This window comes from Balaenoptera physalus (assembly GCF_965194825.1).
Source record: "Balaenoptera physalus genome assembly, chromosome: 7".
In the NCBI taxonomy this organism is placed as follows: Eukaryota; Metazoa; Chordata; class Mammalia; order Artiodactyla; family Balaenopteridae; genus Balaenoptera; species Balaenoptera physalus.
The window spans coordinates 111,498,897-111,512,686 of NC_138886.1; the positions used below are offsets into that span (position 1 = coordinate 111,498,897).

Here is a 13,790-nt window from a genome sequence, read left to right on the forward strand (position 1 = left end):
GGCTCTGAAGAAATAGCACATCTGTTTAAAGACAAACACTGCCGCAAATGACATCTTTTAAATAAGCAGCATTTATCAAGGGCTAGCAGCAAACCAGTCCAGAGGAGTAGAAAATTGTAGTGGACGTGTCTGTTGCCTGGAAACTCACACCCTGATTTATGATCCTAAAAGAGGTTTTAACATTTCCACATTTAATGTTTTCTCCATGTGTGTTTGCTTGTGACAGTCTCAGCTCCAGGCTCTAAAATACCACGACTTTCATGTTCCATTTTCCCCCAAGTGGAAAGCAGCATGATCTGGTCTGTAACACTCTGGCCTAGAAGTGAACAAGCCTGTGTGCTATTTTTAGTCATCACTAATTTGTTTTAGAACTTTACCAACTCCCCCTTGATTACTTTTTCCTTTTCAAAAAACTGGCATAAAGATGTAGCAGAGATATTTTTTAAAAATTGGAGATGAACCCTTGTTACCCAACTTAATGAATATTAATTTTGCCGCCTTTGTTATCTGAGTTGCTGATCACACGCTTCCATATTTTTAAATAGTTGCAATCATAGTGTTTACTTATTATTATTATCTTTGCTTTGTTTTGTTCTGTTCCCTTCCCTTCTACTCCTCATTTCTCTTAGCTGGAAAGGATATGGTGAAAATAAATGTTTGTAAAGTGCAACCAGGTCTGGAGAAAATTGTTATAGGATAATTAACTCAACTGAGTGTGTTGTAAGGAAAGTATAGTGATATTTTATGTAAATATCTCAGGGCTTTGTTATCATTTGATCCTATGGGTTTTCTGGTAACTAAGCCTCTTTGATTGGCCTCTGATGCCTTATTTAGATTTTGTTTTCTAGTATGCTCTGCATTGCCTCTTGAGGGTAGGGAGTGAGGGGTGCACAGATTATGAATGATAACAATAATCTGAAGAGTCCTTAGAACATAGGGAGGGGTTGTTTATGGCTTGGTGAAAATGTCTGTCAGATCCCATTTGATTTAGGACATTTCTTTACAATCATTATCACCCACCCTGTTTATTTAGGCAAATAGGAGAAAACCTGATTGTGCCAGGAGGGGTGAAGACCATTGAAGCCCATTCCAGAATGGTCATCCCTGGAGGGATCGATGTCCATACCCGCTTCCAGATGCCCGATCAGGGGATGACCTCTGCTGATGACTTCTTTCAAGGCACCAAGGCGGCCCTGGCTGGGGGAACCACCATGATCAGTAAGACAGCTTACAAAGAATAATCTTAGGGCTTGGGAACCATTATCGTTTGAAAATGAGTCTGTGTTGTTTGAGTCTTTCCTTTTAAAGGTTGCGGAGCTAAGCAGTGGATGGATCTACCACGTAAGGGGGTGAGGGTGGGCCAGCCTTACTTAGTCTCATTTTCTGTCCAGCTCTGAGGTTCTCCAGTTGAACTTGAGAATACGCTTCTAGAGAATTTTGGTAGGATAAAAGAGTGGCTTCTTGCTTTCTCTGCTTGAGAACTTTTGTCTTCCTTAACCTGAAAATGTGATTTGATTGTGGTCACTTTGAAAACACAGCATTTGGAGTAATCGTCAAAGCTATTAGTTTTGAGCCTTTGCTCCTAACTATTTGATTTTGACTTTTAAAGAATTTCTGAGTGTGTATCTTCTTGGAATGAGGCTGGGGTACAGCAAATGAACTGTTGAACCAGGAACGTCAATTCCACTGATAGGAAAATCAAATGGAGGGATTACTTCCTGGCCTGGGTTTGACATAAATGGAATTGGGCAGTCCTGCTTGGAGAAGCACCCACAGATATCAGTTGTTTAGATATGAAAATTGCTGCTGTGAACAGCTGGGTGCCCTGTAAATATCGCTCAGTTGGATTTATGCTTTTCATTCAGCTAAATCTAAAGTATATTTCCCAACAAATGTGAAGAGTTTGCTTGTGAATGGTCAGTTTCCAGCATGCCTGTCGATTGTCCCTTTTTGGCAAATATCATTCTGAGTTTGAGGAGGTAGGCAAGTTGCACAGTGGCCCACCAGACACATTTTTTTTTAAAATTTTTATTTTTTTATTGAAGTGTAGTCGATTTACAATGTTGTGTTAGTTTCAGGTGTACAGCAAAGTGATTCAGTTATATATCTATATGTATCCATTCTTTTTCATATCCTTTTCCATTATGGTTTATTACAGGATATTGAATATAGTTCCCCGTGCTATACAGTAGGACCTTGTTGTTTATCTATTTTATATATAGTAGTGCATATCTGTTAATCCCAAACTGCTAATTTATCCCTTCTCCCCTTTCCCCTTTGGTAACCATAAGTTTGTTTCTATGTCTGTGAGTCTGTTTCTGTTTTGCAAATAAGTTTATTTGTATCATTTTTTTTTTTTTTGGTTCCACATATAAGTGACATCATATGATATTTACCTTTCTCTGTCCGACTTCACTTAGCACGATAATCTCTAGGTCCATCCATGTTGCTGCAATTGGCACTATTTCATTTTTTTTTGAAAGATTTTATCCAAGAGTGAAAGTCAATATACAGTCTGTCTTAAAAGCTTATGGTTCAGTTCAGAAGAGGGTCCAAGTGGAAAGAACTTAGCTCTTTCTGCTTTAGAAAAAAACCTGTCTTGCTGGTTACTTTTCAGAATGATGCTCTCTTTACGTGTAACTTCAGGGTGTGTTTCTGAGCTTCCTCTTGTCTGCCCTACCACCCAGAAGAACATTCCTATCCCGTTCTAGTTCGAGCTCTTCGACTTTTTAAATCACACACTCACCTCCTTGTGTCCTTTCTGGTCTTCGGGGTGTCATCACTGATCAGAAAGGGCATCCAAGTTTAAGCCTCACTGTTGCTGCCTCTTTCTTGCCGCACGTATTACCTTCTAACCTAGAGGGCGCTGTTCTTGGTGGGGGCGGTGTTGGCATCTGCACACCCCTTGGGACTCTGGTCTAGTGTTGACGCCTGCTGTTTTGTCGGTGGCATCTGTCAGGACTCCCTGGCGCCAGTGGGCATTTCCGCCCCTCCTCCAGGGCCAGCCGTGGAGCCACACTGGAGCTTGGAGAAGCACAGATGGCCTGCGTGTCAGCCTAGAAGACCAAGTCAAGGTTATAATCGGCCTCAGTTTGGAGTCCCTGTGGCGGCCCTGTAGGCCTGTGCCTTGGTCACAGTGTGTTAATAAGTCACAAATAATATTTCCTAAGGGAGCGATCAGTGACATCTATCATTGGGCTGAGGGGCAGCCCTCCGAGGTGGAAATACCCCCAACCAGGGCACTAACTTGCTGTGTGACCTTGGGCGAGTCACCTCGCTTTTTTGGGCTGCTCATCTGCACAGTGAAGGATTTGCACTAGATGACCCTGGATGCCCTTTCCAGCGCCCACGTTTGGCGATTCACTGCGCTCAGAGACAGGGTTTGCCTCTAATCAGATGCACTTCGCGCCACAATGCATCAAAGCCCTGCTTTCTCTCCGACTTACTTGAAAGGCCCCATCCTGCATTCTCGAATGTGCGTTTTCACTCCTCAACACTTGACCGGTTCTTTGGCCCCTCTCCTGCTTCTTGTCCCTTTCTGCCTTCCCTCCCCCTCCCGCCACCACCGTCACATGTGGGCGCATCCCTTCCTGCTGACACCCTGACATTCCCTTTGGCCTTCTTTCTCAGCGGTTGTGGGTATCTTTCCCTTCCTGCCAGGTGGGTTCCTTGTGTGCAGGGACCAGGGATGTCTCCACAAGTCCTGCACCTGTACCGAGGGCCCAGAATAGGCAGCGGATGACCTTATGGCAGCTCGGAACGAAGGAGGAGGGAGAAATCAGACTGCCTGCCCCTCTCAGTTGAGCAGAACGCAAGCGTATTTTAACGCAGGGGTGGTGATGCAGTCAAAGAGGAGGACGATTTAAGGAGCAGATCTCAAAGGACGAAAGTAATCAGAGGTAGTGGCGATGTGGTCACAGTTGTCACACCCCAAACTCCACTGCTTGTGTATCCTGAGAAAAATATTTACTCCTGCAAATGCTCACCTGTGGTTACTGACCTCTATAGAATTCCCACTGCCTGCCCTTCCCTCAGGAGATCACGTGGCAATAATACAGATGAGGAAATCAGGGTTCTTTTTTCTGCTTGCCAGTCATGCGTTCTGCATTGCTTTAAGTGAGTCCGCGGCTGGAGCCTGCTTTAATAGTGGGAGCCTTCCAAGGAGGCATAGCTAGCTTAGTGGGTCGGGACCTGCGACCTGCTGCTTCAGTGAGATTGTAGCTTCTTTAATGAGCATTGAGGCCAGAACTAAGTATTTCGGGCACTCCGAAGGGATTCAAGTGAAAACTTACAGAAACAAAAGCCATTGAAGGAAATTGGCACCATACCCCCGGCAGCCCCTCCCTCCCAGCTTTCTGAGTTGCTCCAAGCCATGTCACCTGATGTGTCTTCACCTGCCGCTTGCTGTGTGTTTCCCAGGTCACGGGACCTGGAGGCTCCATTTCGATCTGAAATGGCCCAGCCTGTGGTGGAAAATGCAGCTGAATATTCCCAGTTTGGAAACGGAGGTGACACGTCAGCAGCAGAAAATAATATTATTGCCATCACACAGAGCCTCCCATTGAGAAATGTACAATGAGATCTTTGTAAGGGGCCGTCCGTGTGGGGCAGAGGGAATGTCCTTTGCCCTTCCCATCCAGTGACGCGTGGGCAGAGGCTCTAGACATGCTCCGTGTAGGCGGCATCCAGACCAGCTGAGGGGTCACGGAAGCGGCAGGGGTGCCGCTTGGAGAAAGCACTGCTGGCGTCCCGGGGACTTTATGATCATCAGAGTTGTTGAGACCCCAGCGTCTCCAGGAAGCAGGCGGGAACAGTTACTTCCATTTCACAGAGGGGAAGCCAGAGGGCAGGGCACTCACCCCGCGCATCAGCGCAGGTGGCAGGTATGGAGCGCACACCTGCAACTGTGACTCCACCACCTGCCAGCAGTGTGACCTTTGCTTTAAGCCTCGGTCGCCTCACCTGCAAAACGGGGAAAGTTGTTACAGAGATCGACAGTGGAGGCATCAGAATAGTACCTGGCCCGCAGTTATCACTCAGCCGTGGTGGTTATTATCGTTCCATCTCACATCAGGTACCAGCAACCGCCCATCTCCATAGAGGCCCCCTCTGGATCTCAACTCTCTCAACAGAGGCAGAGAAAAGAGGCTCCAGCTGTAGGGTCTGACCGGAACATTTGCTGGGAGCAGGGGTCCTCCAAGCACGGTCAGCAGACTGGGTACCCTGGTGTTACTCGGGGTAACGCCTCCTAAAACATTCAGCTTCCTGGGCCCACCCAGCCCCTTGAAGTGGAGAGTCTGCTGATGGCACCTGTGAATCTGTACTTGAATCTGGTGATTGTCAGGTGCACCTGGGGAGCTGTTGGAAAGTCTGAATCTCGGGGGTCCTTGCCAGATCTACAGACTCTAGATCGCTAAGGATCGGAAGCCACTGCTCAGCGAAGAGAGCCTGAATGTTTCTGCTAACCTGAACTCAGGGCTTTCCCTAGGGGTGTGGAGCCCCCGGCACAGCACACCCAAGGGGGCTTCTTCCCCGCCCCGAAGCTGCTGTAGAGCAGAGACCAGGACGGGACTTGAGCACAGACAAGGCGAGGACAGCCAGCTGCCTCAGGGCTGGAAGGGGCTGTCTCTCCTGAACTCTGGACTTGTCACTTACCTGCTGGATGTGGCTCCCAGAGGTACCCCGATTCCCGCACCCAGCCACCCCCAGTCAGACTCACCCTCTTCTCTCCATCTCCTGCTGCTACCCCAGCACCCAGCCCTGGAGAGGGCTGCCCTCAGGGTTATGCTGGCTCAAACCCACGGTCACCTTGTGCCGAATCAAGTTAATTCTGTCTCTGTGTTATCTCTTGGCGTGTTATCTCTTCCTTTGCCGATCCAGACCTTTTTCGTCTCTACTGGATTTTGGCCCCAGCTTCTGAGAGTCTCACTGCCCTGATCCCTACCTCTGCAGCCCATACATCACCTCGCCGCCTGGGCTCTTCTTGTGGACCGATCATGCTACCTCCATCCTCTGAAGCCCTCAGCGACCCCCTCTGGCTCTGAGAATGCAGCCCAAGTGGCAGAACCCAATCCTGCTGCCCCAGCCGAGACTTACATTGTCAGTTACCCCAGCCAGGGATGCCCTTCCCTTCTTTCCTTTGCCTCTGGAAATCTTCGTTACCCTTCAAGGGCTAGCTTAGGTGTTACCTCCGTCCTGAAGCCCCCATGCAGCCCCCTCTGCCGTAATCTACCACTTATTCTGTGCGCCTCGGCCAACAGTGGGTTTTCATGGCCTGGCCCTCGGGACATTCATCCTGTGTTACAGTTTGATCAAGGCTCCTCTGCCTCTTTCTGTTAATGTTCCCCGCCCAGCAGTGTCTCACTCCTGAGACACTTCACTCCATCGATGCCTGCGGTTGAATGAATGAATGAATGAATGATTGGATGAGTTTATATGCTCATGGGACTTGGTTTCCTGCTTCATCTGAGTGTGATGCCAGAGGACCGAAAATCCTGGGGCGGGAGGAGGGTTTACACGTCTGGTGTTAATTGCGTTCATTTGCACTGAAACAGCTGTCTCTTCAGCAGTGCCCTGTTTCTGCCGCTCCAGCCCCCTGGTCCCTGCGGTCCAGTCAGCTGTGGCAACAGTTGGAGGGGGAGAGAGGCAGGAGGGGAAAGCCCAGAGCTCGAGCATCGGCCTGAGGTCACGAATGGGTATTTCTCTCTCTGTCTTTTCGGCAGGAGGTGGGGATGCTGGTCCTCCCATGAGAGAGCTCGCTCTCCGAGTGCACGGGGTGGTCCCTGAGTGCCACGGTGGACTCAGCAGTCATCCCCGAAACCCCTTGGGCTTGTCCAGCTCTTCCTAGAGAGCCATGCCTGCAGAGGCAGGAGGCCTAGATCGAGGCTAGGTGACTTCCCACAGCCCCGTTGGCCGGGCCTTCCTGGGGAGACGTGTCCGCGGAGTGTCCCTGGGGCACATCCACTGCTTGTCGTTTCTTCGTCCAAGTGGCATTTGGGTTTGTTCCCCCCCTCTGACGGGTCCACGTGTGAACACACACACACTGTAATATGAATGTGTCTGTAATCGATACTTTGATTATTCCCTTTGCATCATTCATTTGACTCGGGTTAGAAAGTGTTTACAAAAAAACCTGACCACATCAGACGAAAGTCTCGAAGTCCAGGACCCAAGCTGTCGCCACTAAATCTGCCTGTGGGCTGGCGATTAGAAAGCGACGTCATCCGATGGGCTGTGGGAGTGGGCTCTTTCTGCCTGCTTCTCCTCGCGTCTCCCCAGTCCCCACTTGGGTGAGATCACACATTTTGCCTGCGGACACGAGGGCCTTCTGCAAGCGGACGCCACAGGACGGGGCCTGCTCAGGTGTCGCCGTGCAAGTCTTGGCCACGAATGGCTGGACTGGATGAATCCGGACACTCCCTGGGATATTTTGGGCCGATCACCTAATAGCTGGTACCGAGCAGAACAGAGGAAGAGAGTGAAAAAGATGAAGCATCCTGGGAAGTAGCACTGCTCTTCCGGAAGGGCCAGCACCCTCTTTACTAGACGCTCTTCTCAGGAGGGAGGCCATTGGGTTGTGCTCCAGCCAGCCTCATGGTCCAGCTGGGTTTAGGGTCTGCCCGGCCCTTCCGGAAGCAGGGACATTTCTGTTTGGGTCCCTGGCCCTATTTCATGGGCATTGTGGCAGTTATCCTAATCTACTCAGGGTGTCTTGCCTGGCTTCTGGCCCTGAGAGCTGGTGGTTACAGCTTTGGAAATCACCCCAGCCCACAGAAGGGTGGGCTTTATCTCTTAAGACGGCATCTGGGGACTTCCCTGGCGGTCTAGCAGTTAAGACTCCACTGCAGGAGGCACGGGTTCGATTCCTGGTCGGGGAGCTAAGATCCCACATGCTGTGCAGCGTGGCCAAACAGTAAAAAATAAAAAGAGGCATCTGCATCCTCCGTGATCTAGTTCTGACGTGGCCCGTGGGTGCTGTGTACAGAGCGTGGAGTGTCTCAGTAGTGGATGTTCCCAGAGCCTGTTCTCTGACTTTCTGTGGAGCGGGATATTCTGACAGTTGGGAATGTCTTGTCAATCCTGTTGCCCAGAGTTGCTCTTCTTCCTGAGAAGAGCGTCTAGTAAAGAGGGTGCTGGCCCTTCCGGAAGAGCGCTGCTGCCTCCCAGGATGCTTCACCTTTTTCAGTCTCTTCCTCTGTTCTGCTCGGTACCAGGTATTAGGTGATCGGCCCAAAATATCCCAGGGAGTGCCCGGATTCTTCCAGCCCAGCCATTCGTGGACGGGGGGATGTGGATGTGATGGGCTCCAGCAAGGTCCTCCTGGCCTTTGATGTGAGGGACGGACTTTCAGCTGTCAGCGTCGCGCAGGCTCAGGGTTCCGCATGGCTAGATAAGAGCCTGCATGACACACACATGTCCAAGGATACCCTTGTCCCCTGTCCCGGCTGAGTGAGCTGGGCAAAGACTTAACAGACCGCACAGATCTTGTCCTATCCATTGTTATGAGACCCCCAGCAAACGTGGAAGCTGCCCATGCTGGCTGCCTGATAAGCAGCTGAATGAGTCTGGACCAAAACCTGGACCCCATTGCTCTTCCTCTTGGGATCTTTGGCATTGTTGTCCTGGGGTCACCCCCTTCTCACGTGATGAAAATCTTACATGGGACCCCGTACCTGGCAGGTAAGACTAAGGAAAGCAGGGCAGCTCTGGCTGGAATGGTGGGCCATGGGAGAGCCCAGGTCCTCTCCCCCTTCTCCCCGTCCTCCCCCTGTTGGCAGCCTCTCTGCCTCTGGGGAATCCTAGGGCTTGGGGAAGCACAGCTGGAAAGCCCCCATTCCATCACTGCTTCCCCCCATTGCTTACCTTCCCTCCAGAGCCTGGCAATGTGACTGGTCCCTGCACAGCTTCTGTGCTGAGTTGTAGGGGAAAAGTAAGACGTGTTCAGGAAGAAGGGACATACCCACTTACTTAGTCACTTAGGAGAACTCCTAACCACACTGTACGTTTTCAGTGGTTTTGTTGAAGGTGATTTCTGTTCAAGACAGGAACTAGAACGCAGCACCCCATTTCATTTCCCTGCCCAGCTTGGTGTCCGTCTGCTGTGCTTCTCGTAAGAGTGCCTTTTCGTAAGAGGTGGACGTTCTGTCCTTTAAACAGTCAGTGATGTGCAGTGTTTTAAAGGGATAGATGACTATCTTAGGAAGGGGTTGGTCTAGGGATCTGTCCGTAGCTCTGGTCCCCATCACTCCATGGGGGGCCCTTTCCCCTGCTTTCCCCCTTTTTCCTCTTTGAAAAGACCTCCCTGTTGGTTCTCTGGAAATGATTATTTATCTCCCTGGGCTTTGAGGGCTTTGCCTTCAACTGTCTGCCGTTGTTGGATGAAGCCATTTACCCAGATCCCTTGCTTTTAGTCTTCTTAACTGCCAGGGGAATGACCCAGGGGAATGACAGTGAGTAGAAATTAGAGTTCTTTCTGGTTAACCCATATGGGATCCGGCTCTCTTTGAATGTGACTAAATGTGCCCCTAATGATAGGGAGGAGGCAGCGGGGTAGGGTCTCTGTGGCCGAGGCTGACTATCCTGTGAAAGGAATTTTGCAATGAGCCAGTTACAAACCTCGCCTGCACGCTGGAATCCCCTGGGGAGTTTTCACTAAACACAGAGACCAGAACTTCTGACTTGACTGTTCTAGGTGGGCCTGGGTATTGGTAGGTTTTTGTATTTTTGTTTTTTAATACTTATTTTATTTTTTTTTTGCCACACTGCGTGGCATGCGAGATCTTAGTTCCTCGACCGAGGATTGAACCCGTGGCCCCTGCAGTGGAAGTGCGGAGCCCTAACCATTAGACCGCCAGGGAAGTCCCCTGGGCGTTGGTAGTTTTAAAGCTTCCGTGGGTGGCCAGGGTTAGGAGCCGTGGATCTAGGTGCCTAGTCCAACAGTTGGACTTCTGTTGAAACTGAATGAACGTCTGCCAAGGTTTCCTAAAAGCCAGAGCTGCCTTCTGACCCCAGTTCCCTGCTGTATCCTGTCCTCTTTGCAAAGGGACGGGGATTCCACTGGTATGACCTGGGGTGGGTGAGTTCTGTAGCCAGGTGCCCTCCAGAAGCTTAGAAAACAGGGTGGGGCTGAGCTCAGGTCCCTGAAAAGGGCCTCCTCCTTCGGTTGCTGTCCTTGGTGTCCTGGAAGGTTTTACTTAGCTGATTGCCTAACAGGGCACTGGTTAGGACTTAGAGTGGGTGGGTGAGAGGTGATGAACAGGACAGGGCCGGATAGTGGGATGACAGGGGGTGCTGAAGGCAGAGTGGAGCTGGGATGTGGGCCCAGCCCTGTGGGCCACCTGCTGTGCTGGTTTCCCTGAGAAAACCCTACTGTCTTTAGGTTGAATCAATAGTGTTTATGACCTAATCTCCCTCTAATGATAGGTCAGAACTGGAATCCTTCCTTGTGGGGAGACTGTGAGGGAAAAATCAAAAGGGCCTGGTAATAACATAGAATCATAGACTTTTAAGGCAACCATTCATATCTTCTGTCCCAGCCTCTCTTTCCTTCTCTCAGCTGGGTGAAATTTACTGGAGCATGTTTCAGAGGGTGAGATTGCAAGGAACAGGGCAGGACAAGGATGGGAGAGCTCCAGCAATCAGAAGGTCTAAGTTTAATTTCCCTTTCTGATACTTTCTGTTTGAGTGTGATCATCTAATATATTTCTAGAGGCAATTTCCATGTCTATAAAATGGAGACAATAGATTCCTATTTCTTAGGGTTATATGCAAAGTAAGTGAGACTGTTTGTGCTATACTATTTATTTTTTAAGTTTTTTTATTTTAAAAAAATTTTTATTTATTTATTTACTTTGGCTGTGCCAGGTCTTAGTTGCAGCATGCGGGATCTTCGTTGCAGCATGTTTAGTTGCGGCATGCGGGATGATCTTTAGTTGCAGCATGTAGACTTCTTAGTTGCAGCATTCAGACTCTTAGTTGCGACATGCATGTGGGATCTATTAATAGTTTGGCAACCAGGGATCGAACCCGGGCCCCCTCCACTGGGAGCATGGAGTCTTACCCACTGGACCACCAAGGAAGTCCCTGTGCTATTTTATTTAAAAATGATTATTGTGACACTTTTGGCACATGTGTGAATCAGTTGATCAGTTGATCTGTCTACCTATCTAATCTATGATCTAGCCATCTACTCTCTCTATATCAATATCTCAATTACCTATCTAAGCTATCATCATCTATCATCTATCTTATATATCTAGTCTGTATATCTTGCTGTTTGTTATCTATGTAAATCAATATGATTTCTTTAATCCATCTATCTAATCTGATAGCTATCTAACTATCATCTATCTGTCTGTCTATCTATCTATCTATCTATCTATCTATCTATCTATCTATCTATCTATCTATCTACCTATCTGTTGTTCATCACTCCTGATCCAAGGATGCAGTCACATGCTAGCTGATTCCAGAAGGATATCTCCCTTTACTGCCACTTGGGGGGATCAGGAAGAAATTCGAGCTTCTTTCATCTTCAAGCCCATAATGGAGTTCATGTTTCCAACGCAGCAGGAAAAACAGTCATCTATAAAAAGCCCTTTAAAATGTCTTCTTATGCAAAAAAAAATTTTTTTTTTTTTTTTTACTTTTCACTTTTCTTCCCCTTCCAAATAATCGCTAGAGAATTTGGGGCTTAAATTTCTTGACAACACACTTGATGCCACAGATGCAAAGCAGTGTCATCAGCAAGTGGCTGATCTAGTCAATAACTCTTGCTAGATTTGAATTTTTAGCCAAAAAAGGAATTTAAACGGGGCCAACTTTATCATGGGTTATCACTGTGCTGTTGAACGCCTGGGCCCCTCGTTTCTCGTGGTGGATGCATTACAGTGTCTGCATGGAGGTTTGCATTCTCTGCACAAACATCTCCCTTCCCACAGCCCTGCGGCCTGCTGCGCTCCCAGTGCACGGCCTGGGGTTACCCCTCTGGCAGTGTTGGTGACAGATTCTTCCCCAGGGGCTGTTTTGGCTAAAAAAGCTTTCAGCCATAGAGGGCCTCACACTCAGAGACATGTGGCATGAGAGTCCTGTGGGACTCAGCTCACTCCTCTCTGGGCAGACGCTGCCAGGGACCGGTTCCTCTTTTGTGGCATCAAATGAAGGGACTGTGTCAGACCCCTCAGAGTGACAGCGCTGGTCCTGACCATTGGTGGCCAGTTCTGGTAGAGACAGACAGCTGCTTTTTACAAAAATTTATTTTATTTTATTGAGGTATAGTTGATTTTCAATGTCCTGTTAGTTTCAGGTGTACAGCACAGTGTCTCAGCTATACATATATATTCCTTTCCCTTATGGGACACTACAAAATATTGATTTTAGTTCCTTGTGCTATACAGTAGGTCCCTGTTGGCTATCCATTTTATATATAGTAGTATGTATATGTTAATCCCAACCTCCTAGTTTATCCCTCCCCCCCGCTTCCCCTTTGATAACCATAAATTTACTTTCTACGTCTGTGGGTCTATTTCTGTTTTGTAAGTAGGTTCATTGGTATCTTTTCTTTTTTTTTTTAATTTTTTTAAGATTCCACATATAAGTGATATCATACAATCCTTGTCTTTGTCTGGCCTACTTCACTTAGTGTGTTAATCTCTAGGTCCATCCATGTTGTTGCAGATAGACAGCTGCTTTTGCTTCCACATTCACATCTCATACTTCTTTCATCCAGCTGGGAGTCTTTATTATTGTTATTTATTTATTTTTTGCCTTTGTTCATTAGCTCCACAAATCATGGGGGTAGAAAAAGCGGGCAGAACAGATCCATAGTTAAGGCAAGGAGAGAGTTTAGTTAGAAAACTATGTCCTGAGGGGTTGACAGATAATTTGGGGGCCCCTCTGAGCCCAGTGGAGGCGGGTGGACTTAGTATTTTGGAGGAAATGCAATCCTTGCTTCAGGGTTTTAAAAGCAAACCCAACGGAGTGTCCCAGCAACAGGCTCGGAATTGGTGGTGTGTTTTACATGTCATTGTACACAATTAGATGGGGGCTTCAGCCCTACGTGTACGATGGGCATGTAAGTTATTGTCCAAATTGGATGCACCTTTGAGAGTGAAAGGGCTGCTGCTAATTGTTACCCCAGGACAACAGCATAAACCGGGCTGCCCAGGTAAACCCAGGTATATGTCACTCTTCTTCCAAGGGGCTCGCATTGAGTTCTCTTGTTCTCTGATGAGCTCGGAAGGGGAATGACCCAGTGGCTGCTCTCCGGACCCCTCCACTGACCTGCGGGGAATCATAGTGGGGAGCTGCCTGATTCCGTCCTTTGCACAAGAAACAGTAGAAGAAAGTGAGATGATTTGGAGGCAGCAGATAATGGATACCATTGATTGGAGTCTGTGCCCCAGTACAAGCCCTGTACACACCATTTCTAATCCTTACGTCAACCCTGAAGACAGCTGGGCTTGTCCTCATGCCATAAATGAAGAATGGGAAGCCCAGAGATGCCAGCTGACTTGCCTAAAGCTACAGAGCTTGCCTGTGTTAGGGCTGATCCACGCTCTGGGCTCGTGGCACTCTCAGACCACAGAATGAGGAGCACTGTTGGCTTTTGAATAATCAGAGAGCGTGCTCATGGGAATTCCCTGGCGGTGTAGTGGTTAGGACTCTGTGCTTTCACTGCCGAGGGCGCGGGTTCGATCCCTGGTCGGGGAGCTAAGATCCCACAAGCCTCGTGGCACGGCCAAAAAACAAACAAACAAACAAACAAGAGCGTGCTCACAAACGCTGCTCGG

The 13,790-nt window shown here is 48.6% G+C and overlaps 1 protein-coding gene and 1 long non-coding RNA gene across 3 annotated transcripts in view; one reads left to right on the plus strand and one right to left on the minus strand.

Moving 5' to 3' along the window:
• Positions 1 to 13,790, minus strand: part of LOC309664125 — a 764,383-nt gene that overhangs the window by 269,888 nt on the left and 480,705 nt on the right. The gene's annotated exons all lie outside the window — the stretch shown is intronic.
• The window catches only part of DPYSL2 (dihydropyrimidinase like 2), a 115,685-nt gene that overhangs the window by 43,786 nt on the left and 58,109 nt on the right, over positions 1 to 13,790 (plus strand). For both annotated transcript variants that reach the window (XM_082468894.1, XM_082468895.1), the window contains exon 3: positions 1,034 to 1,218. In XM_082468894.1, the coding sequence (XP_082325020.1) occupies positions 1,034 to 1,218 (185 nt within the window). The remainder of the gene's footprint in view (positions 1 to 1,033; positions 1,219 to 13,790) is intronic.